The sequence below is a fragment of the Gadus macrocephalus genome, chromosome 19 (genome assembly GCF_031168955.1).
Source record: "Gadus macrocephalus chromosome 19, ASM3116895v1".
Classification (NCBI taxonomy): Eukaryota; Metazoa; Chordata; class Actinopteri; order Gadiformes; family Gadidae; genus Gadus; species Gadus macrocephalus.
This window is the reverse complement of record NC_082400.1, coordinates 14,745,049-14,768,656: the sequence shown is the minus strand read 5'-3', so window position 1 is coordinate 14,768,656 and position 23,608 is coordinate 14,745,049. Positions and strand designations below refer to the sequence as shown.

The 23,608-nt window shown below is 46.0% G+C and overlaps 2 protein-coding genes across 2 annotated transcripts in view; both read left to right on the top strand.

The window, feature by feature from the left end:
- The first annotated feature begins 383 nt into the window (after window positions 1-383).
- On the top strand, window positions 384-8,320 carry sypl1 (synaptophysin-like 1). The gene is made up of 5 exons (XM_060037983.1): window positions 384-827; window positions 4,021-4,139; window positions 4,393-4,597; window positions 5,553-5,744; window positions 6,360-8,320. The coding sequence occupies exons 1-5, from the start codon at window positions 567-569 to the stop codon at window positions 6,489-6,491; spliced, it is 909 nt and encodes a 302-aa protein (XP_059893966.1). The 5' UTR covers window positions 384-566; the 3' UTR covers window positions 6,492-8,320.
- Window positions 8,321-10,068: 1,748 nt separating this feature from the next.
- The window catches only part of atxn7l1 (ataxin 7-like 1), a 29,066-nt gene continuing 15,526 nt past the window's right edge, over window positions 10,069-23,608 (top strand). The window contains 7 exon segments of the mRNA XM_060039109.1: window positions 10,069-10,462; window positions 10,822-10,878; window positions 13,365-13,454; window positions 17,477-17,612; window positions 18,856-19,054; window positions 22,776-22,866; window positions 22,868-23,294. Coding sequence (XP_059895092.1) covers window positions 17,597-17,612; window positions 18,856-19,054; window positions 22,776-22,866; window positions 22,868-23,294 — 733 coding nt within the window. The 5' untranslated portion in view covers window positions 10,069-10,462; window positions 10,822-10,878; window positions 13,365-13,454; window positions 17,477-17,596.

The following is a 23,608-nucleotide window of genomic DNA, read 5'->3' as shown; positions in this document are numbered from 1 at the left end:
ATGCCAATGTTTGAATAATCTTATTTTTAGGTAATAATTGTAAAAATAAAAAATAAAATTCCACTATTGTAAACTAACTGTAGTTTCGGAGCAGAGAACACAGTTTAACTGAACTGACCAAATGCAAGGCAACAGTAGCCTTCCACTATATCCCTAAACTCTTCATTATCTCTCTTCTTGTCTTTCTAACTTTGTTTATTCAGAAGGTGAGATTAAGGGTACTTGTCTTATTGTCTCAGTTTAAAAAACTTAATAATTCCAGCCTTGTGTTACCCACAATCATATGACTGAGTCAGCAGCCCCCCCAAGGGTCATGTAATAAAACCTCTCCTGTTAGACCCTGCAGCGCCAGCAGGGGGCAACACCATGTCTTCATATTTCCAGCTTTTATACCGTTTATTCTAGACCAGGTCGAAGCAGGATCTGACTCGACTTTAAATCTAAATACAAGTCTTGATGGCAAAGGGGTTTAATGGTGTTTAAGTAAGACGATAAACCCATTTGTATGCAATCGAAGGGGTTTATCTTCTCACCTAAGCTCCGTTACTACTCTTATTTTGAAGGGAATGCTTTTTTTCCCCATTGGGTGTAAAACTTTTCTCTGTGCAGTCAGCAGCACCGCCTCCGCGATTTGCGTGGCAGCGTCTGAACTCTACCCCGCCACCACGTCATTCCTGTCAGGGCGCTTCATTCTTCCGCTACCTTTGGGATCCGAGCAGAGAAAAAGTGCGCAGGTTCGATTCCCCCCCAGAACCATGATGACTGGATTTCGGCTGAATCTGTCCCCGCTCAAAGAGCCGCTGGGCTTCGTCAAACTGGTGGAGTGGGTGAGTCCTTCAGATCTTCTGGAGACCAGTGTGTTCTCCGTTCTGGTGCGCATGAGGATGGGAGGGGTCTGGTCCGAGGTTTTATTATGTTTTTGGCGTTTTATACATAAAATAAAATAGTTTATCAGATATTGAAATGGGAGTTGCAGACTTGCCATTCCATCTGTGATCATATTCAATTTTCAATAGTTTTCAAGAAGTATAGTTTAGGGGAAGTCCCCTAGTTATCTATCTAACTTTCTGTCCTGCTGTCTGTTTGTACAAAAATGGTTAATTAATGGGAAGTCATTTATGACCTAAACGTCAGGCAGTTGTCGATTAATGCACGGCACAACAATAATTAACCTTTGGCACAATGGGAGAATTTTTGAACTTGAACTAAGAAATACAAAAGAAAAAAAAAGTTAGGTCTAAGTTAAGTTTCCTCGGCCCATGCAGTTTAGATCAGCATTGTTGCGGTATGTTGGACTGATTCTGTGGCTAAGCGTTTCAAATGCGATTTCCGTTGGTTTGTGTGGAGAAATGAGGCCAGGGCAGGCTAATGCCCTGCTTTAAGTGGCCCAGTGTGGCCCCGATACAGCTGTCGTACATCTGTTCTTCCACTGGGCTCCCTAATTCACGGGAGTGACCTCAGAGAGAGAAAAAGAGGGAGAGACGTTCATGTCCCACCACAGTCATCCGACTATAGATAACATTTCCATGTGTGTGTAGGGCCGACTTTGCAGAAACTGATGTTTTCTCATGGAGTTGTACAGTCACATTATTGTAACCACTGGCTAAGAGTGGTCATGCATTAATACAACAAGGACACACACACACACACACACACACACACACACACACACACACACACACACACACACACACACACACACACACACACACACACACACACACACACACACAGTGTGTATGTCAGCGTTGTGCATCGCAAATAGGTTGTGTCTAACGGCTGACTGGGCCTTTGTGTTTGAACGGAGGGACTTTGAAGGAGCCAACTGTGTGAAGCCTTTGTCACCAAACAGTGCTGCACCCGGTAGGACAACCACTGTTCAGGGGCAGACTTTCAACTTCTATCAGTCAGCCTTCTCTTTTCCAAGACAGGTCTAGGTAATTAAATCAGTGCAGTTTATACGTGAACCAAGGCTGTTTCATCGATTTCAATTCAATTTAATTTTATTTGCATGGCCCTTAATCAAAGGTACAGTCTCAAAGGGTTTACAGGCCATATATTTATGACACCCCCTGACCCTAGCCCCCCCTAGAGGGCAAGAAAAAAACGATAATGATTATCGATAAAACTATGAATGTGGTGCTTTACTTGGTACTTAGGTTTACGTTGTCTTTTGAACCAACTATTGTTTGGTCAATCCCAATTCCCCGGTGGATAAATGCTACTAGCTTGCAGTTTAGGTTTTGCTAACCTGTTCCAGTCCCCATGCGTCGTCCCAAACACACACACACACGCACACACACGCGCACACACACACGCGCGTGCACACACACACACACACACACACACACACACACACACACACACACACACACAAATCTAGACACACTCAGTCATACATGAGTCTGTGTATGTATGTGTACGCATACATACACAGACTCAAAAACCAAGTTTTGGTGAACCCAAGCCCTTTACTAGCCTCATCCGGCAAACCCCCATAAATGTAATGGGGACCCCACACGTCCCCTTAAGGGGGTCCCCTCTGAGTCAGGAGAGTGTGTTAGCAGTACATTTCAAAAGTGGTTTCCATTGGTCGAAAAAGTCAAAGGAAACAGGAAGTGGCCGCGACAGTGGCATCTGGATGAGCATCTGGATAAGGCTTGCAGGGTGCGTGTGTGTGTGTGTGTGTGTGTATGTGTGTGCGGCGTCTGGTTGCAGAAGTGGGGTGTTTATGCTGACTAAACATAGGTGTGTGTGTGTGTGTGTGAGGAGGAGGTGATGCTGAATCGTTCAGATTTGTATTTTTCTAATCTCAACTCCGGTCTTGTGCTCTGCTGCATAGTGGGAGCGGACTCATGGACAAGAAATGTGCTTTTTGTGCAACGTCAGACTGTTTGTAAATGATCTTGCCCCGCAAAATGTGTAATGTTGACTCTATTATACCTTAATTAGACAATATACCCAAACAACAGTGATAGTGTTTACACTTTGCATGTGTTTGTAGTATAGGGTAATAAATAGGGTGTATATTGTGTGTGTGTGTGTGTGTGTGTGTGTGTGTGTGTGTGTGTGTGTGTTGGTTTTGATGTGTGTGTGTGTTTGCGTGATGGTTTTGGTGTGTTTGTGTTGGTTTTGATATTTGGTTTGTGTGTCCTGGTTTTGATGTTTGTGTGTGTGTGTGTGTGTGTGTGTGTGTGCGTGCGTGCGTGTCACATAAGCCCTGGAGCATGACTGGTTGTCATGCTGTGCCGCTTAGGAATAGCACTAATGAGACATGGCGCACACACACACACACACACACACACACACACACACACACACACACACACACACACACACACACACACAGCAGAGATATACGTGCATGACCACAACTCACACTCGGTAAAAGTGATGCTCTGCAGTTCAATCCTAATGTTTGAACGTACGAAAGGTATTTTCTTCCCTTCTGGTACTTTTATCTTCCCTTAATAATATTGTTCTCTTTTTAGCATTTGTGTTTTAAACGTGTTATCATGTTACTCCCGCCAAAGTAAAGCGCTACGAATGTCCTCTGTGAAGACTGCTAAGCCTTGTCTAATGTATTACCACCATGACCCTACACCCTTACACAGAATTATAGCTACTCAGTCAGTAGCTTTCGGCCACAACGTTTGACGTTGTTAGTGTTACGTGATGCTAAATGCTGAGTTGGTCGCCCGTTTGACCCAGTTGGAATTACTAACTGAAAGAAGTATGTACAAACACCCGGCGAGATCTCTCGTCTGGAAGGGCCTCGCTATGTTTGGTTCTCAAGGCTCACTTCTCTCCTTATTTCTGTCCTAACTCCTTCCTTGTTCTTTTCTTCTCCTCCTCTGTACGCTCGTTCACTTTCTCTGAGTCTCACCATCTTTGTGTGTATGTCTCTCTCTCTCTCTCTCTCTCTCTCTCTCTCTCTCTCTCTCTCTCTCTCTCTCTCTCTCTCTCTCTCTCTCTCTCTTTCTCTTCTCTTCTCTTCTCTTCTCTTCTCTTCTCTGACAGTTGACAGCCATCTTTGCGTTTGGAAGCTGCGGTGGTTATTCCGGAACAAACGTAATCTCTCTCTTCTGTGGAAATGGGACGAACGAGACGCTCTCCGCTGCCTTCAGCTACCCCTTCAGGTGTGCGCCCGACCGCTCATTTAACCGCCAACACCTGTATATAAACATACAAAATGGACCCCCAGGACCACTGCATTGCTTTGCATTGCTTTACGAATGGTCAAAATAATAATATTATGTAATGTGTTGTGTAATTATGCTACAAATCGAAATCAGTTAAAATGCAAATGTTCTACTTTACTTTTATTCTTTACACTTCTGCCACTATTATAAAAAAAATGAGAATTGAAACTTGTGGGTGTGTGGGTTCCAGGTTAAGCCAGGTTTCACTGGTCGAGTCAAACCTGACTTTCTGCAACCACACGGCTGGCCCCACCCACCTGGTGGGAGACTCCGCCTCCTCGGCAGAGTTCTTTGTGGGCGTGGGCGTGGTCTGCTTCCTGTACTCCATGGTGGCGCTGCTGGTGTATCTGGGCTACATGCACGTGTACAAGGACTCCGACTTCGGGCCCATCATTGTGAGTCGTTATAAATACTTGATAAGGTTTTATAACGTATTTGTAGATAGAGCCTTGTTCTGAGCAGAGGAATAGGTTGGCTGTCGCCCCCCCCCCCCCCCCCCCCCCCCCCCTTAAATCCTTCTGATAAACCTGCTAAATGAATGAAGGTTTTACAATTCGTTAAGATTGTTCGACTGGAATCATTGCACCGGAGCAAACTTGAATCAACGCCATTTGTGATGTCACATCTAGGGGATTAAAACAAGCCAATCAACAGCCTTATTCTAACCCTAACCAGCGCATTAAAGGACACTATGCAAGATGCCCCTCTTCAAAAAGCGAAGCTTTAAAAAAAATAAAAGAATATACGTAAAACGCAATTTCTCTACACTACTGCCGAATCATGCATTTAACCTAGATCCCTGCAGCGTTAAAGGGAGTGTCTACGTGAAGACATGAAGGTGTTTCGGTGCACATCTCAAACAAAGACATGTTGCATACTGCACCTTTAATGACCACTCAATTTCTTTGGATGCTAGCGTCCGTCAAGCTCATGGTAACACTCTCCATCATGCTAATGCTAGTGCTAACCCTCTCCGTCATGCTAATGCTAGTGCTAACCCTGTCCGTCATGCTAAGGCTAACGCTCTCCGTCATGCTAACGCTCTCCGTATTGCTAATGCTAACACTCTCCGTCATAGTAACGCTAACGCTCTCCGTCATGCTAAGGCTAAATTTAACGCTCTCCATATAGCTAACACTCTCCTTCAAGCTAATGCTAACGCTCTCCGTCATGCTAATGCTAACGCTCTCTGTCATGCTAATACTAACGCCAATGCCAACGCTCTCTGTCGTGCTAACGCTAATTCTAACGCTCTCCGTAAGGCTAACGCTAGCTCTCATGCTAACGCTAACGCTAATGCTCTCAGTCGTACCGAGGCTCTGCGTCCTGACTCTCTTCCCCCCCCTCCAGGACTTCCTGCTGACGGCGGCGCTGGCCTTCCTCTGGCTGGTGAGCTCGTCGGCGTGGGCCAGGGGGCTGCAGACCGTGAAGCACGCCACCGGGGACGCGGGCATCGCCGCCACGCTGGGCGTCTGCGCGCAGGGCGACGTCACCTGCCGTGTCACGGAGTTCGCCAGCCTGCGGTCCCTGAACGTCTCCGCGGTGAGGAAGCGTTAAACGATTGGTTGGTTTGTGTGTCAATCAGAAGGAAATTACATTTCTTTTCTCTCTTTTGTGTTTGTGTCACAAAGAAAGCCGGATGGTTTGTTTTCGTGTTAGTGTGTCTTGCACGTTTCACATCACTATATTTTGAAAGGTCTCCCATTGTGTATTATAATTGACTATTTACACACTTAACATTTACTTTTACATTAAGGACATTTAGCAGACGCTTTAATCCAAAGCGACATACAGTGATTACATCTGTCAGGAGAAAGAGAAACCACAATATATCGCTGTCGGTACAGTAAGGATGTTCATAGAACCAAGTGCCAAGCACTAACAATCACTAGGTTAACCCATTCCCCGTAGGCAAAAAAGATAGCTAGGATAAGGTTCTACACAATGCTGAGTACTATTTATGAGGCAAAAATATGCAACATTCAATCGGCCGTACGTTAAGTGCAAGGACGTAAAACTAGTAGTCGTGGTTTTTACATCTACTAGGTAAACGTAGGTCTGTCAAATTGGGCAGGGCGATAAAATTGAATAATATAACTCGCGATACTGCAATAGTGCGTATCTCATATGTTTTCTCTGTGTGTTCCTCCTTCCCAGGTGTTTGGCTTCCTGAACCTGTGTGTGTGGGCGGGAAACGCCTGGTTCGTGTACAAAGAGACCCGCTGGCACGCACAGAAACACGGGGGCCAGGCGGCCCCCCAAAGGACCCAGGTCCCCGCAGCCATATGAACACACACACACGCACACACACATCAGATAAACATATGTAAACACACACACACGCACGCACACACACACACACACACACACACACACACACACACACACACACACACACACACACACACACACACACACACACACACACACACACACACACACACACACACACACGCGCGCACACACAGAAACAAGGATGCTGAATGTGTGTTCACACTCATGCATACACATCTGTGAAGCGTACACACTGGTGACTAAAATCACTCGTCCACAATCCAGCCAGAATCACAAATACAATCAGAGAACACGCACACGCACACACTAATAGTGCCTTTTGAAGATGCAGATAAGGCAGAGTTAATACTAGAAAATCCTGTCTTTTTACAATCGGTTATATCGGTGCTATCATCCACATCGTACAAAACTGACGTGTGGATGACTCAGCCCAACCATTAAGAGAGGATAACCTATGTTTTAAACAGTTTCCCTTGTTCTTGTGCCATTCCTGAACCTGTGTCTAAAGCCATAAAGTCCACTTACAATAAGGCAACTTACAAGTGATATACTATGTCATAGTCCCCTCCCAAGTCTCATTCCTTAATTATTATACACTTATTATCATATGTATTATTATTATTATTATTATCAAAAGAAGTTGTAGAGCTGTTGTCGATATTCTTTGGTGTCAAACTGAAGTTGTCCACTAAAGACTAACAGGCTAGTTGCTACTAAAGAGGGACTCTACTCAAGGTACCAATTCAGTTTCTCATTGGGCCAGGGTCTGAATTCGGTTGATCTCTATTCCTGAGGCTGAAAGAGACTCAGAACCAGCCTCTACCAGCAGGTACACACCCATTGTATCTGACAGAGAGGGTTAATGCAAATCCAAATGCTTTGGACGATAAGCACGGGTGAATCTTGTAAGCGGTACGTTAACCATTTCCCTTTAGCTGTGAGACACGGCAGTATTCTCCCGTAGAAATGTAAACTCGGTTATGCATTGTTGGCCGGTGTGTTTTATAACATGAATGCACTCTCTACCCCCTACCAGTTGTGTTGGAGTTTGGTTATGATCACCGACCATACCTTATGTTACACAAACCATTGTGAGTTGGTAACATTATTATTACATCAACATGATGTTGTTGTTATGATAATTACACAATATTGAACTTTATACTATTGTACAAAAGTCACTCTTTTCATTCATTCATTTCGCACAATTTGTTTTTATTTAGCTCTAAATGAGCAGCAATAAATTTGAGTTTGACCAGAAGGAAAAGAGGTGTTCATGTTACGATGATGTTATAAAGATTTTGAAGTAAACTGAATTTTGTTCACATTTGTCCTTTCCATCCTCTATGGGACAAGTCTTTTAGTTGCTTTTGACCAAAGCAGCACTTTTTTTATTCTAGAAAGATCTGAACGATCTTAATCACCCATTGTGTTATTTTATATAAAAAAATCCAATGAAGGACTATTTGGTGGTTTGTACAATGGTTGGTGGGTTGTTATACCTTTGAGATTACACAGAAACTGTACTTTTGTTTGTTATTGACAATATGATGGCTTTTAATTTTTTTAAGTATTTTTTTTTAAGTGTTGCACATTGCCTCAGATCAGGGTTATGTATGACCGAGGCCAAAGTGAAGACATGAATGTGTGTGTGTTTTGGTGTACTGGTTATGCCACTGGTTCTGTAATGTTTCCAGCTAAGCACGTTGCCTCACAATAGTCACACCAGATGACATATGCCGTTCAGGAGAACGGTATTCAGCCTCTCTGCCAAAGTTCTTGTTTTTTTTAAATAAAAGTCAATAAATAAATGCTTTAAAAAATATTGATGTGCCCCTTTATTGTGTGTGTGTGTGTGTGTGTGTGTGTGTGTGTGTGTGTGTGTGTGTGTGTGTGTGTGTGTGTGTGTGTGTGTGTGTGTGTGTGTGTACAATATATAACACATCTAACCTGGTATGCGTCTAGCATTCTGTGTGTGTGCGTGTGTATGTTTCAAAGAAAGTGTATTATCAATGTGAGAAATAAGATAGATAAAGGAAGGGGATGGATAAGTGGAAAGATAGCGTCGTCACAGTTTAGTATTTGGATTAATATACTTTGTGTGTGTTTGCATGTGTATTCATGTTTGCGTTTTTGTTTTTTTTGTCTGCTTGTGAACTTTTGGACCTTTTCCCACTCAGTTACTCACTAAATTAACCCACTCGTACTCACTATTTCCCACCCCGTATGACTGACCTGACAACGTCGCGTCATGACGTGTCATGTGCTCTCTGGTATGTCAGTTATGTCACGCAGGCCACAGAGCACACACACATACACCCGCACACACTTAATTAAGTTGAATCCTTATAGTTATATGCGGTTTGAGTTGTCAGTCTGAATGGTTCATGCCAGTATTCATTTTAAGTGCATTCGTGTGTTGTTGTGATCGGTATTTGGGAACTTCCCTGCACTTGTCGTGCAGTTAGTCCAAGCGTTACTCCTTTTCGCCACAAGAGGTCGCTACAATTGTATGCGAGTGGCGCTACAGTGCCATTACAGCTACTGCTTAGGTGACGTTATATTGTTCAATGTTGCAGTTGCAACATTACATTTGATCAACTGTGTGATGTTAATCTTCGTGTTTATCATGTGCATCATGCAATTCATATTGATTCAAGACCATACTTTCCAATTTTCAAGCAGATTATATATTATTAATATTATATTTGGTTTGAGTTTGACTTCTTCATTGGCTTTATTTTAGGTGTAAAATAATTGCCGTTCAAACATGCTAGATACTGGTCGAATATACTGTATATGATATGCACATAGGCCTATCCGATACTATAGCCTAATAGAGTTGGTTATATTATAATGAGGAGTAATATGCAGCTAGGCTTATGCCTTAATATTTCAAACTTTTTACAGAGCTTTATGTGATGCATGGATCTGTATTGTTATTATTGCAAAATCTGGGCCTATTGACGACGAGACTACAGAAATGGTTGAGCGTTAGTTTCTAGTTTTTTTAAATTATCATTAAGGTCGTTTAGTTGCTGTTTTTGTGTGTTTTTGTGTCGTTTCGTCATTAAATTATCATTATTTAGTTATTCTCATTCATTTATTTAAAAATAATAATATTACGTTTGTATTCATTATTTCCATATTATGAATGCCCTCGTCCAGTTCATGGCGTGCTTTTATTATTATTTACGACCGGGTCTGAAAACGAAAGCTACCGGAAAGCCCCGAGGATGACGTCAAGTGTTTGTTTGTTTTCGCTTGCTGCGTGCGAAGGAGAGAGAGAGCGAGCGAAAGAGAGAGAGGAACACAACTCGTCCACAGCCAGCAACACGAAGAAGAGAGATAGAGAGAGAGACCGAGAGAGAGAGAGGGAGAGAGAGGGAGGGAGAGCGCCACACAGAGCGAGCGAGCGAGAGAGAGAGCGAGAGAGAGCAATGGCGCCATCGGATCGCCAGACAGCCCGTCCGGATCCGTTCCTGTGCAGAGCCCTGCCGTCCTCCGTCCTCCTTGCGGCTGAATCCCACTGTGTAGTCGACTGTAAGTTGTGTCGTCGTTGTTCTCCTCTGGCAAAGTGTCGGGAAGTGCGTGGAAAGAAACAACTGTCTGTGATTGAGTTGAGCAGAGAGCTCTCCGTCTCCCCCCCTCTCCCACCCCCCCCCCCTACCACGCACGCTCTGTCAGAACGGGCACAGTGTGTGGATGAACGACACGCAGTTACAGGTTGTTTTGATGCATCCGTTTTTGGACGTTTATCCGCGCGTAATCCCGCCCCCTTTCCCTCCAATGCAGCGCGTAAATGTCAGGGCAAGGACCCCATCCGCTCGGCCCTGAAGTTTGTTGTTTCGGCTCTGACAGCTCCACTTGATTTAGGACGAGCAGACCCAGCATGGCTCCGTGCGTGGCTCCCAGCTGGGCCCTGGGCCATACTTGTTGTTGCAAAGTTTGGCGTTTGTGTCCATGTGTGTATATGTATATTTTTTTTTTCATCCTTCATAATTCTTTGTTGGTTGTGTTTGTTTTAGCGTGTTTTTCTCTAGTGGTTGTATTTTGAGTTTGGGTTGTTTTTTTTAAGTTAGATTATTGGATGTGTTTGGTGTGTTTTTACTCGTTTGTTTTTGTTTTGTGGAGCGCTGTGCGTAAATGTCAAGGCATTGACTCCACGGGTCGGCCTCTGACCGTCTTGTGTTGGCTCTGACAGATCCAGCATGGGCCCCATGCATTCGATCCAGCATGGGCTCCCTCAGAGCCAGTTGCAAAGTATGTTGACGTTCCTGCACGCTCCCAAATGGCTGCTGTTTTGTTTATTCAATGTTTCCAGACCGAGAGAGAGAGCTCGTTATCAGCGACGTCCAAGCAGTCCAACTCAGCAGAGAAGGTAAGGACGTGGTTGAAAACCATATATATAGTGTCGTCTGCCATTCATATATTTTCCTGATTGTTTTAGTAATCTGAAGAGTGAGGCTTACGGTTCATCTTGGTTATATATTCATATATACATTGCGAAGTGACACGGCTGTTGTGGTAACTTGACGTGCGGTTTTGTGTTTTGACGTGCGCAGAGTGACACGTTGTTTATTTAGGATAACACGTTTTGAATTACATCATACTTCTTCTAGAAACCACTTGTAGTGTTTTCCTCAACCGTGGAATAGACCAGACATTGATATTTTTTTATCCTTTTGGTTTCTGTTCCTCAATATTACTATAGTAAGCCAACTAAGCATACATAGGCCTGTGAGGTTTATGCCTGATAAAATCTGCAAAAGTCCCTCACGATCACGCACATACACAAACACACACAATAGGGTCTGAAGGAGTCACTCTAAGCTAAACACAAGCTAAAAGTATCCAGTTCTTCTAATCGATAACTGTATTACTCAAATTTAATGCAAGCACTCATTATCTATCTATTTACGTAATAAATAAAAACATTACCCTTTTATAATGATCGAAAATGTTGAAAAGGAACCAAATATCTATTAATGAAGAAACAACTGGTATTTTTGAATATACTATTTCTTCATGTTACAATGACCAATATTTTAATTTAAAAAAAAAGAAAATCAAAATTTGGATCGTTTCAAATTTTCAGTTGAATATTCAACTCTTGGAACATAGGTCACCGATTGGCCGATGAATGACCAATCGTTTCAGCCCAACACCACAGGCTCCTCCCCCATCCCCCCTCCCTTAGCGCTGGCTGGCCGGCCTCCACAGAACTGCTGATCTGTTGGCACCACCACTTCCTGTCTTGTTGAGAGACACACACATGCACACGCACACACACGCACTGAGACAGACAGACACACACACACACACACAGACACGCACGCACACACACGCACTGAGACAGACAGACGCACACACACACACTCACAAACACACACACACGCAAAGACACACACACACGCACTCACAAACACACGCACACACACACACACACAAACACACAATAGGGTGTGCTTATTGGGGGCATTTTAATTTATCTGCGATTTATTGTCTGTTGTGATAATAGGACTGTGCATGCTCAAGAATATATAATTTAAAAAAAAAATCGATTTTCCTTGAAGAACACACAGAGTGCATTGCATCTCTGCTGTAGTTGTGTCACATGAGGAAGAAAAGTGGATCAAAACAAATAAACGTACACTAGTACACCAGCTGTAGAACGAGCCAGGACACTACAAGCTAAAAGCCAGAGCATGGCAGGCCTGATGCCAACATTCAGAACGCTGTCATTATTTCCCTCACCTCAAAGAGCACGCGAACTCACCACCATGATGGACGTCGTTACACTCACTATCTCCTATCGCCTAACGCCTGTCCGTCTGAACAGAGGGCAATCTGTGTTTAAACAACGGCGAAGTCTAGACACCGCGAGAGGATTAAACACTGTCAGCTGCTTTAGTGACAAACTCCTTTCAAGCAAAATCAACACTGTGGTGTTATAACGGGGACGGGGTTAACCTAACAATTGTTAGCGCTTGGCACCTGGTTCTATGAACATCATTACCCTACCGACAGTGATATATTGTTGTTCCTCGTTCTTCTGACAGATGTACTTATTGTAAGTCCCTTTGGATAAAAGTGTCTGCTGAATGCCCTAAACGTAAATGTTGTAGCCCTGCATTGAACGCAGCAGCCCCCCACTGGCTATTGTGTTGTGCGTTTGTGTGTGTGCACGTGGTTCGCACAACAGCCCGCTCTCGGGCTGTTGTGCGAACCACGTGCACACACACAAACGCACCTACATCCCCGTTACACGAGTCCAGAGAGTCACAGCTGACCCCAAGCTGTCTGGCGGGATTGTTTACATCCCCTACGCCTGTTTTGCATACTCACACACACGCATGAGGCACACTCGTGCACACGTCTCGTGCGCGGAGACAAACCCGGAGCGAAACGGATCAGCCGGTCGCTGAGGCATCCGGACAAACATGGAGGCAACGCAAGGTCGTGACGACGCAAGCGGACGCCCACACACATTCTGGTTTCCCGTGCGCGCACGCACACACACACACACACATGCACACACATACACACACCCCCACACACACACACACACATGCACACAAACATGCAAGCAAACGCACATATATATACGCACACGCACGCACACATTCTTTGTTCCCGTGGATGCACACACACACACACACCAACACACACACACGCACATCGTCGTGCTTTTAACCAAATATAGACTAGCGTATCAGTATTTTTGTTATTCGGCTGCATTCCATTAATGAGAAGTTCGGGTGTGAGTCATCTGGCCCTGGAGGCCAACAGGTGACCCTGAACGTTTGGGATGGAGCCCTCCAACACATCGGATATTATATCTACAATCCTCTCTCTTTCTCCTAGAAATGCAAGTTTACGGACCTCTTCCAGATCTGGAGGGCCGCAGTCACGTTGTCCGTCACACCCCCCCCCAAGCTGTCCTCACGCACTACGGTGAGACGCACACACACACACACACATGAACACACACACACACACACATGAACACACACACGGACACACACAAACACGAACACGAACACACACACACACACACACCCACACACACACACGCACACACACGCACGCGCGTGCACACACACACACACACACACACACATGAACACACACACACACATACACACATACACACACACACACACAAGTATTGAACATGTGTCGAAGCGTTGGCTCGTTTGTCGTCACTCAGCTCGTTAGCCGTCAGCCAATCCTAGTGGCCGTGGGTCATCAGGCGGCCCTGCTCGCTCTGTGTTTGTGTTCTGAGGCGCGCTCCACTGAGCATGTTCAGGAGCCGTCTGGGGCCCCTGTTGAACCGGGGGCCCCAGACTGAGCCTTCAGGGTCAGACAGGGTAACTGAACCCAGTGTAGTAATGATACACGTGTGTGTGTGTGTGTTGTGTGTGTGTGTGTGTGTGTGTGTGTGTGTGTGTGTGTGTGTGTGTGTGTGTGTGTGTGTGTGTGTGTGTGTGTGTGTGTGTGTGTGTGCTTGACGAGTACGTACATTCACATTTTTGCATTTCCGGAAAGAATAAACATATTGTGCAATTTGAGTCACACACACACACACACACATACACATAAATACATACATACATCCACTGAGTGTTGTTTGGTGGCACCAGCCCCCCCCCCCCCTCTACCCTTTCTGGCAGCACTTTGGCTTTCTACAGAGACACACCGATGTTGACAACCGTGCGCACAATCAGCTAAAAACTGCCATGAGCCTTAGCCAAACCGCTAGTAGGAAGACGCCTCCCGCAAGCTCACCGTGAATTATTAACACACTCGTAGCTCCGGAGGCAGGGCACACTATCAATCAAGATCACAGCCCATTGCTTGAAATGCTGCGGGTTTGAATCCCATTCATGACCTGCGTTGAACTTGTTTACCAAACCCCTTCTTTCTTTCTCTCTCTCTCTCTCTCTCTCTCTCTCTCTCTCTCACTCACTCACTCACTCACTCACTCACTCACTCACTCACTCACTCACTCACTCACTCACTCACTCACTCACTCACTCACTCACTCACTCACTCACTCACTCACTCACTCACTCACTCACTCACTCACTCACTCACTCACTCACTCACTCACTCACTCACTCACTCACTCACTCACTCACTCACTGTGAATGTGAGATGAGATCCAAGCACCACATATTTTGTTATGTTTGCTTTTTGCACACACCAGGGAATTGTATTGACAGTGTACTGCCTCGGTTGTTGTGACTGCCAGCCGTGAGGTTCTGGGTATGAATCCACCTGACAGAAGCCTTACCTGAAGTCGTTCTTGAGCAAAACTCCCTAATCGCTATCTGCTCATTGCCGTCGTGTAACAAGAGGATCCTGTATGTCACGTGTCTACTAAATGACTACAAAGAAGTCGTAAATGACGCATCATTAATACCATGTGCTGGGACGAGTCTATCTTGACCTTTTTAATCCTTTGATGTAGTTCGGGGTTGATTGTGTTTGACAATACTAATTTAATCATCATGGAGTCATAAATTGGGGTTTTAGTTTGTCGATGTAAAAAACTCTGTGTTTTTATCGTGAATCTGGTTCTAATCAGTAGACTGGAAAGTGTTGTGTGATGGTAATTGGGGTTGAAGCTCTTTCTGTGTGTAAGTCTGACTGTCCGGGTGTGACAAGAAATCCACCGTGGAAATGGGCTTTCACGGTGCAGGGAGATATCACACGCACACACGCACGCACACACGCACGCACACACGCACGCTCGCGCACAGACAGACACACATCTATGTTGAGGTTGTTTCAAGAGTCACTGGCTTAGTTTGGTTTGAATACGGCTGCAAATGTAAAAAAACTTGCTCCTAGCCAAACACTGTGTGTGTCCGTGTGTGTGTGTCCAAGTATGGGTGTTGTTTTAGTGTTAATTCAAAGTTTCTCAAATTATTTATTGCTCCCCACACACAAGATTTGCGGTTCATAAACTACAATCCCGTAGTTTGGTTGTACATCTGGTTTATGTGGTCAATAATGGAAATAATACATTTATATCTGACTCTTTGACATTGCCACTGAATTATGAATGAGTCTGTGTACTCGGTGAAGTGCGGGTAAACAACGGCGTCTCTGTAGCGGCGAGGGAGAAGAGGAGGTGGTGTTGAAGGTACACTCTTTGATTAGCATAGCGGGACACATCGGCGCCTGACCGCATTCGATCACGCACACCGGTCGAATACACAACCCACACACAGTGGAACAAACGTTAGCAGTGGGATCACTACAAGGGGTGTGTGTGTGTGTGTGTGTGTGGGGGGGGGGGGGGGGGTCAAATAGGTAGCTGTGATTATGGCCGTTGTTGCTGTGCACTTCTAAACACAGCATTTGAACTTTGATGCCACTACTATCACTATTTACACACCTGCCTAACACAGATTCAAACGCACGCACACACACACACACACACACACACACACACACACACACACACACACACACACACACACACACACACACACACACACACACACACACACACACACACACCAGCCTGCACCTTACATTGGTAGATACTTTTGTATGCCTCACAATCAGTTTATTATAAAGTTCCTTGCCCGTGTACAATTTGACTCTGTATAAGCACACAAAGACTGCCTTTAAGTTAAACACACACACACACACACACACACACAGACACACACACACACACACACACACACACACACACACACACACTGACACGCTGGAGTGCAAGAGCCCTTTGAGCAAACACGCTTGTGATAATCTGTTGGTTTGAACAGTTGGGTGTTCCAGCCTGACGTTGGTGTAACGACAAAAAAGAATAAAGAGCTGTACTCTCCCCTTCTTGCTCTCTGTTCTGCCATCTTTCACTCTTTTCTCACATTCTTTCACTCTATTTCTTGCACTCTTCTAATTTAACCGTCTTTCTTTCACTCTTTTTTCCCTTTTTTTTCTTTCACTTTTATTTTCTTTAACTCTTATTTTCTTTCACTCTTTCTTGCTCTACCTTTCACTAGGTCTCTTCCGCTTTCTTTCCCCTCTTGCGTTTCCATCTCTTCCTCTTTCTCTGAGACCGTGTCATACAGGCCTTGGCATTGAAGGCTGGTTTTACATAAAAAAAATACACTAAATGTCACCAAGTGGTAGGATTTGCCTTGGCACAAAAACCTGTGAAAATATTTTCTCTGTTCACTTCAAACCGTTCAGATATTGTGTGTGTGTGTGTGTGTGTGTGTGTGTGTGTGTGTGTGTGTGTGTGTGTGTGTGTGTGTGTGTGTGTGTGTGTGTGTGTGTGTGTGTGTGTGTGTGTGTGTGTGTGTGTGTGTGTGTGTGTGTGTGTGTGTGTTGAGATAAGAGACAACCCTACTGAAGTCAAGGTTCAGTTGTTTTCATGCATGTCTAAGAAAAATGGACGGTGGTGTTGAAGCTGGTTTATTGGGCTACGGTTTGCAGATAATGGCACACGGCCTGGTGCCATGTTGCCATGTTGGAGATCGCACGCAAGGCGACAGGCAGCGCGTCGAGAGCAGTTGGGGTTAGGTGTCAGGCTCAGGGACACCTCGGCACTTAGCTGGAAGAGCCGGGGAGCAAACTAGCAACCGTCTGGTTACCCACTCTACCTCCAGAGCTAAGACACATCAACGCATGCTAGGCCATCTGAGGGAAGGCATAAATTGTGTACCTGTGCGTGCGTGTGAGTGCATGTGTGTGTGTGTGTGTGTGTGTGCGTGCATGTGAGTGCATGTGTGTGTGTGTGTGTGCGTGCGTGCGTGTGGGTGTGTGTGTGTGTGCGTGCGTGCGTGCACGTGTGTTTTTGCGTGCGTGTGTGTGCGTGCGTGCGTGCGTGCGTGCATGCATGTTTTTGCGTGCGTGCGTGTGTGCGGGTGGGTGTGTGTGTGCGTGTGTGTGTGTGTGTTTTCGCGTGCGTGTGTGTCCCCTGTGTCAGTGTTGACCTCTGTGTTTCCATCCAGGTAGCGGGGCTGGAGTTTTCCAGTGAGACCGACCCAGACAGAGACTCCCTGTCCTGGATCACAGCGCACACACTGCCCCCCCCCCCCCCCCTCCCACACCATCCCCGTCCCTCCCAAGACATGCATAGCAGAAACCGTAAGTTCCTCTTTCCGCCTTTCCTTTCCTGTCACCTCTTTTCTACTCCCTCGCTCCGCCTCCCCTCCTCTCCTCGTCTCCTCACTGTTCCTGTCCTCTCCTATCCTTGTCGCCTTACTCCTTTCCTCTCCTTGTCTCCTAACTCCTCTTGTCCTCTCCCCTCCTCTCTTCCTCTCCTCTCCTCTCCTCTCCTCTCCTCTCCTCTCCTCTCCTCGTCTCCTCAGTCCTCCTGTCCCCTCCCCTCTTCTCTCCCTTCTCCTCCTCTCCTCTCCTCTCCTTTCCTCTCCTCTCCTCTCCTCTCCTCGTCTCCTCACTCCTCAGTCCTCCTGTCCCCTCTCCTCTCCTCTCCTCTCCTCTCCTCTCCTCTCCTCTCCTCGTCTCCTCACTCCTCAGTCCTCCTGTCCCCTCCCCTCTTCTCTCTCCTCTCCTCTCCTCTCCTCTCCTCTCGTCTCCTCACTCCTCAGTCCTCCTGTCCCCTCCCCTCTCCTCTCCTCTCCTCTCCTCTCCTCTCCTCGTCTCCTCACTCCTCAGTCCTCCTGTCCCCTCCCCTCTTCTCTCCCTTCTCCTCTCCTTCCTCCATCATTCCTCTCCGTGTCCCTCTCTTCTTGCGTTATTCCATTCCTTGCTCTCCTCTTTTCCCCTCTTCCATCCGTCATTGGCTGACGCAGGAGGAAACAGAAAGTTAGCATGAAGCTCTCGGGGCTGTTTGATGTCCCCCCTTTCAAGGTGTCAATTTGGTCCCCTGGCATCAGGCAACTTTGAGTAACCTTTAATCCGAATGGTCCCGTTTATCCAGCCCTGTGTGTGTGTGTGTGTGTGTGTGTGTGTGTGTGTGTGTGTGTGTGTGTGTGTGTGTGTGTGTGTGTGTGTGTGTGTGTGTGTGTGTGTGTGTGTGTGTGTTTGTGCGTGTGCGTGCGTGCGTGCGCGTGCGTGTGCGTTTGTGTGTTCTTGAACACTGATCTGAACTGGGTTATTGTTTATTTTGTATTTTTTTTAATTTATTCATATTTGGTAATCTCTCAGACGATACCCTCAGACGGCACATTAGGTAAATTAAATGTATTCTCAGTCAAGAGATTATGTTATCGACCTTTTATAAATTATTGATCTGTTTGTCTCTCTCTCTCTCTCTCTCTCTCTCTCTCTCTCTCTCTCTCTCTCTCTCTCTCTCTCTCTCTCTCTCTCTCTCTCTCTCTCTCTCTCTCTCTCTCTCTCTCTCTCTCTCTCTCTCTCCCCCCCCCAGAGAAGCGTCACTCCTCTCCGGCCCTCTCCGCCAGGGGCCCGCTGGTGCCCTTGAAGCCCGGGCCCCTGGCGGTGACCCCCGCGGCCCCTGGTGTGGGGGGGGGGCTGTCTTTCCGGGTCCCAAAAGACTTCCCCCACTCCCGGTTCAGCAAGGCCCCCCTCGCCGTCTACCCCCCCAAGGGGGTCCGCAGCAAGCCCTGGTGAGACACGAGGCCGGGCATGTTCTGATTCATGGGATGAGGTCATCATGTTGTGATGTCATCATGTTATGATTCATGGGATGAGGTCATCATGTTGTGATGTCATCATGTTATGATTCATGTTATGATTTATGTTATGATTCATGTAACGATGTCATCATGTTATGATTCATGTTATGAATCATGTAATGATGTTCTGATTCATGTTCTGGGCCCCGTTTCCCGATATCGATGGATCTTCGCTCGTAAGATGGTTCGAAAGAGGGATCTTTCGAACCATCGATAATTTCTTTGGAGCGTTTCCCGAAACTCCTCTTAACGTGAACGCGCATTCGCTGCACTCACGACGATCGTAGGATTGTACCTGTCTACTGACATGGTGCTGAAACGGGCTATGACGCAGGGGGAGACGCAGGAATGTCGGAGGAAAATGGGGTTAAAAAGGGTTAAAATATCTCCCCATCAAGGCCAACCGCAGAGTAGCCTACGAAAAGAATAGATTGCAATAATATGAATGCTAAAGATATTAAAACACAATTGATTAAGCCTAGGCCGACATATATATCAGTCCTAATCCTGAGCGCACGATCGGGAGGTGGAAGTTGCGCTTTAGATGCCTTCACAAGTCCAGCGGAGGGCTCCAGTTTTCGCCGGCCAAGTCATGCGCTGTGATATGTGTGACAGCTATGTTGCACAACATTGCAGCTAAGGGGGTAGCTTTGGTTGAACCGGAGGACATTGAGGACGATGACGACGAGGAAGATCGGTGTGAGGACGGCCTCCCTCATAACTACGAGGCTGGTTTTCATGCACGTCGAAGAGTGATTGAGACTTTTTTTTAACCCCCTCCAACCTCCCACATGTCACTAAACATTCCCGTCAACGTGACCAATCCCCACCATATCCCAGCCTTTTGCCTGCTCCTTTGCATTTTTTTAAATATTTTTATAATTAATATTTTTATTATTTTATTTTATTTTATTTTTACAATATTTTAGGCTACGTTTTATGAGTAGCCTATGTCAGTCTGCACAAATCCCCCCCACTTTCTCTCACATATTTTAAGTGCCCTGCCTGCTCAAACATTTCCTGGACTGTCTCTCAAACTAAGAACATAATGGCCCACATTAGGCTCAGACGCACGTGATACACCATCACCAATGTGTTATAATAAAACGCATCCAATACTAGGAATGTCCGCTGGTTACGCCACTGAGGCTATAGTAGGCTAACGAGGCTCTTAGCGTCCTACGAGTACCCTGGAGCACTCGTTAGCTACGAGCGTTTTCAAGACGTTCGTTACCAAAGATGCTTTCGGGAAACGGTGTGAAAACTACGATGCTCGTACGACCACTCTGCGATCCACTTAGGCTAAAGATGCTTTCGGGAAACGGGGCCCTGATTCATGTTATGACATCATGTTATGATGTCATCATGTTAAGATTCATGATATGATTCATGTTGTGATGTCATCATGTTATGATTCATGATATGATTCATGTTGTGATGTCATCATGTTATGATTCATGTTATGAATCATGTTATGATTCATGTAATGAGGTCCTCATGTTTTGATGTCATCATGTTATGATTCATGTTATGATACATGTTCTGATTCATGGAATGAGGTCATCATGTTTTGATGTCATCATGTTATGATTCATGTTATGATTTATGTTGTGATTCATGTAAGGATGTCATCATGTTATGATTCATGTTATGAATCATGTTATGATGTTCTGATTCATGTTCTGATTCATGTTATGACATCATGTTATGATGTCATCATGTTAAGATTCATGTTATGATGCATGATATGATTCATGTTGTGATGTTATGATGCATCTAATGATTCATGTTATGATGTCATCATGTTTTGATGTCATGTTATGATTCATGCTATGATGTCATCATGTTATGATTCATGTTATAATGTCATAATGTTATGAAGTCATCATGTTATGATTCATGTTATAATGTCGTCATATTATGATTCATGCTGTAATGTCATCATTTGGTGATTTATGTTAGGATGCCCGTTATGATTCATGTCTTGAATCACAAGGAGGCAAACTAAGGGATGTTCGACTTTTAAATTTCATTTTTGTTATTATTTATATTTTTGGCACAAAACACACCCTCTAGTTTCTACTACTATAACTTTAGTTACCTCACAGATGCTTTCATCCAGATTAACAGTGGTTCAGATACGTGTCATTGAAGGGTTTGTACAGGATTTGGGCTTTTTCTCTCTTCGCGGTCCTTCTGGGTGTTAAGCGTTAGCAGACCACTTTCTCTGTCCGTCGGTTCAGAGATTCTTCCTAATGCCCCGGTTCCCGGTCAGACCTTAAGACTTTGCACACTGGTTTAAATTCCCGGGTGCGGGAGCATTGAGCTCCACAACTCGGCTAAGAAAAACCTTCCAGAAAATGCGAATATTAATCGACATGAATTGACGTGTGTATATCTGGAGTATATCTGGAAAAAAAAGAGAATTCAGCTCAGCTTACCAGCTGTTACCGCAGCACTGCTTCTGTTTAACCGTTTATTCTTCCGCTGGGCTGTGGGCTACCATACAGGAAGCAACGGCAATAACAACACAACACAACAAGTTTGTTATTTTCTGTGTCAGGCTGTGTTGCAAACCTTTCAACAATCAATGACGAATATTCATCGTCAAAGGACGATGCAGAACCCTAACATTTTTGTTTGAGCCTGAGATTACAGAGGGAGGAATTTGTCCAGCTTGCAAACAACAAACAAAGAAATGTCTCGCTATTTAGATTTACATTTACGGCGTTTAACAGACGCTTTTGTCCCAAGCGACTTATCATACACACACATTCACACACCGACGGTGGAGTCAAACCCCACACAGCGACAGCCAGCTCGTCGGGAGCAGTTAGGGTTTGGTGTCTTGCTCGGGGAAACCTCGACACTCAGCTAGGAGGAACCGGGGATTGAACTAGCAACCTTCCGGTTACAAGTCAACCCTTTCTACCGCCTGAGCCTCTACCACCCACATGCAGAGGTGGAGAGGATTGGGAACCCAGCATCGCTGCACTCTTCTGCCCCCTTTTACTTTGGACACATTTAAAAAATGTATTTTGTTCCTCTGTTCACACACCTGTTATGTCTTACTGTACGTCCACACCAGAAGCGACTTGAGCGACCAGAGCGAACAGAAATATTCGCAGCGAAACTTTATGAGCGACCAAAGCGTCTTTGACGCTTTGGTCGCTCATAAAGTTACGCTGCGAATATTTCTGTTCGCTCTGGTCGCTCAAGTCGCTCATGACGTACAATTCAAAAGTGCCTGCCGGTGTTCCCTGGGATCCACGCAAGCGAAGATGCGTCTACATTCCGATTGGCTGTCAGTGTTTTGCCGCTGAAACGCGTCATAGTAATTTGCATAAAGTTCAACAGTTTTCAACTTTTTTTGGACGCTCTGTTCGCTCAACTTTGGCCGCTGCTAGCGCTGGTAGCGCTGGTAGCGCTGGTCGCTTTGGTCGCTTTTGGTCGCTCTTGCCCGTAGAAAGTGAATGACTTCCGGCGATTTGGTAGCTCAATTCGCTTCTGGTGTGGACGTACAGTTACAATGCCACGTGAGTGGACGCGTTTGTGCCGCGATGCACAGATGCCCAGGTGGGATTTTAACCCCAAACCCCGAAGGCCTTGATGACACCAGATCTTGACCCTGCGTCTCTCTCCCTCTCTCCAGCGTCTCTCTCCCCGTGGTCAGCCTGGAGAAGATCCCGGGCCTCCACAAGACGGCCTCTCCCATCCGCCTCCCCCCCCCCCCCCTCCTCCTCCTCCAACACCTCCACCTCTTCCTCCTCCTCCTCCACCCCGTCCTCTTCCTCCCGTCTGAAACCCCCGCACCCCCAGCGGCCCGGGGAGAAGCTCTCCAACGGACACCCCTCCTCCACCTCCCCCTCCTCCTCCTCCACCTCCTCCTCCTCCACCACCCCCGTCCCGGCTGCCCCGCGGCCCAGCCCGGCGCGCTCTCCGCTGGGTCGCCGCCCGCCGCCCGCCCCGTCCCCGTCCCCGTCCCCGACGCGCTCCCCGTCGCTGAACCGCCGGCCCGCCGCCTCGCCCTCGCTCGCCCACAACAGGACGCCCGTTGCTACGGCGGCGTCGTCGGGGGCGACGGTGACGTCATCGCCGACGCCGGTGGACAGGAAGCAGCAGAACGGGACGAAGGCCGCCGCCGCCACGAAGACGCACAGGTGTCTGTCAGGTGAGTACTGACGGGTTGAACCGCTCGCACGCTTCCAGTTAGAGCCGAACGATTTGCGGATATAATCCGCAAATCGTTTTTCCTTCTTTTTATGCTCTGTAGTATTCACTAAACAAGCAATAAATCCTTCTGTAGGATGACCAACACAGCATTGAGGCAGGCAACGTATGAACCGCTCTCTCATTCAGGCCAGGCAATGTGTTGAGATGAATTGATGCATGAATTGAACTTATAACATCTTTATTTAACTATTCAATTGTAAAAGAAAAATGTATACGATTATCTTACTGATCTCCAGTCAGTAAAAGTAACAC

Excerpts from the sequence above, each read along its gene's own strand:
- sypl1 (XM_060037983.1), top strand. The coding sequence starts at position 567 with ATGCTTTTTTTCCCCATTGGGTGTAAAACTTTTCTCTGTGCAGTCAGC. Across the intron at positions 4,598-5,552 it reads CCGACTTCGGGCCCATCATT|GACTTCCTGCTGACGGCGGC; the intron begins GTGAGTCGTTAT and ends CCCCCCCTCCAG. Across the intron at positions 5,745-6,359 it reads GGTCCCTGAACGTCTCCGCG|GTGTTTGGCTTCCTGAACCT; the intron begins GTGAGGAAGCGT and ends CCTCCTTCCCAG.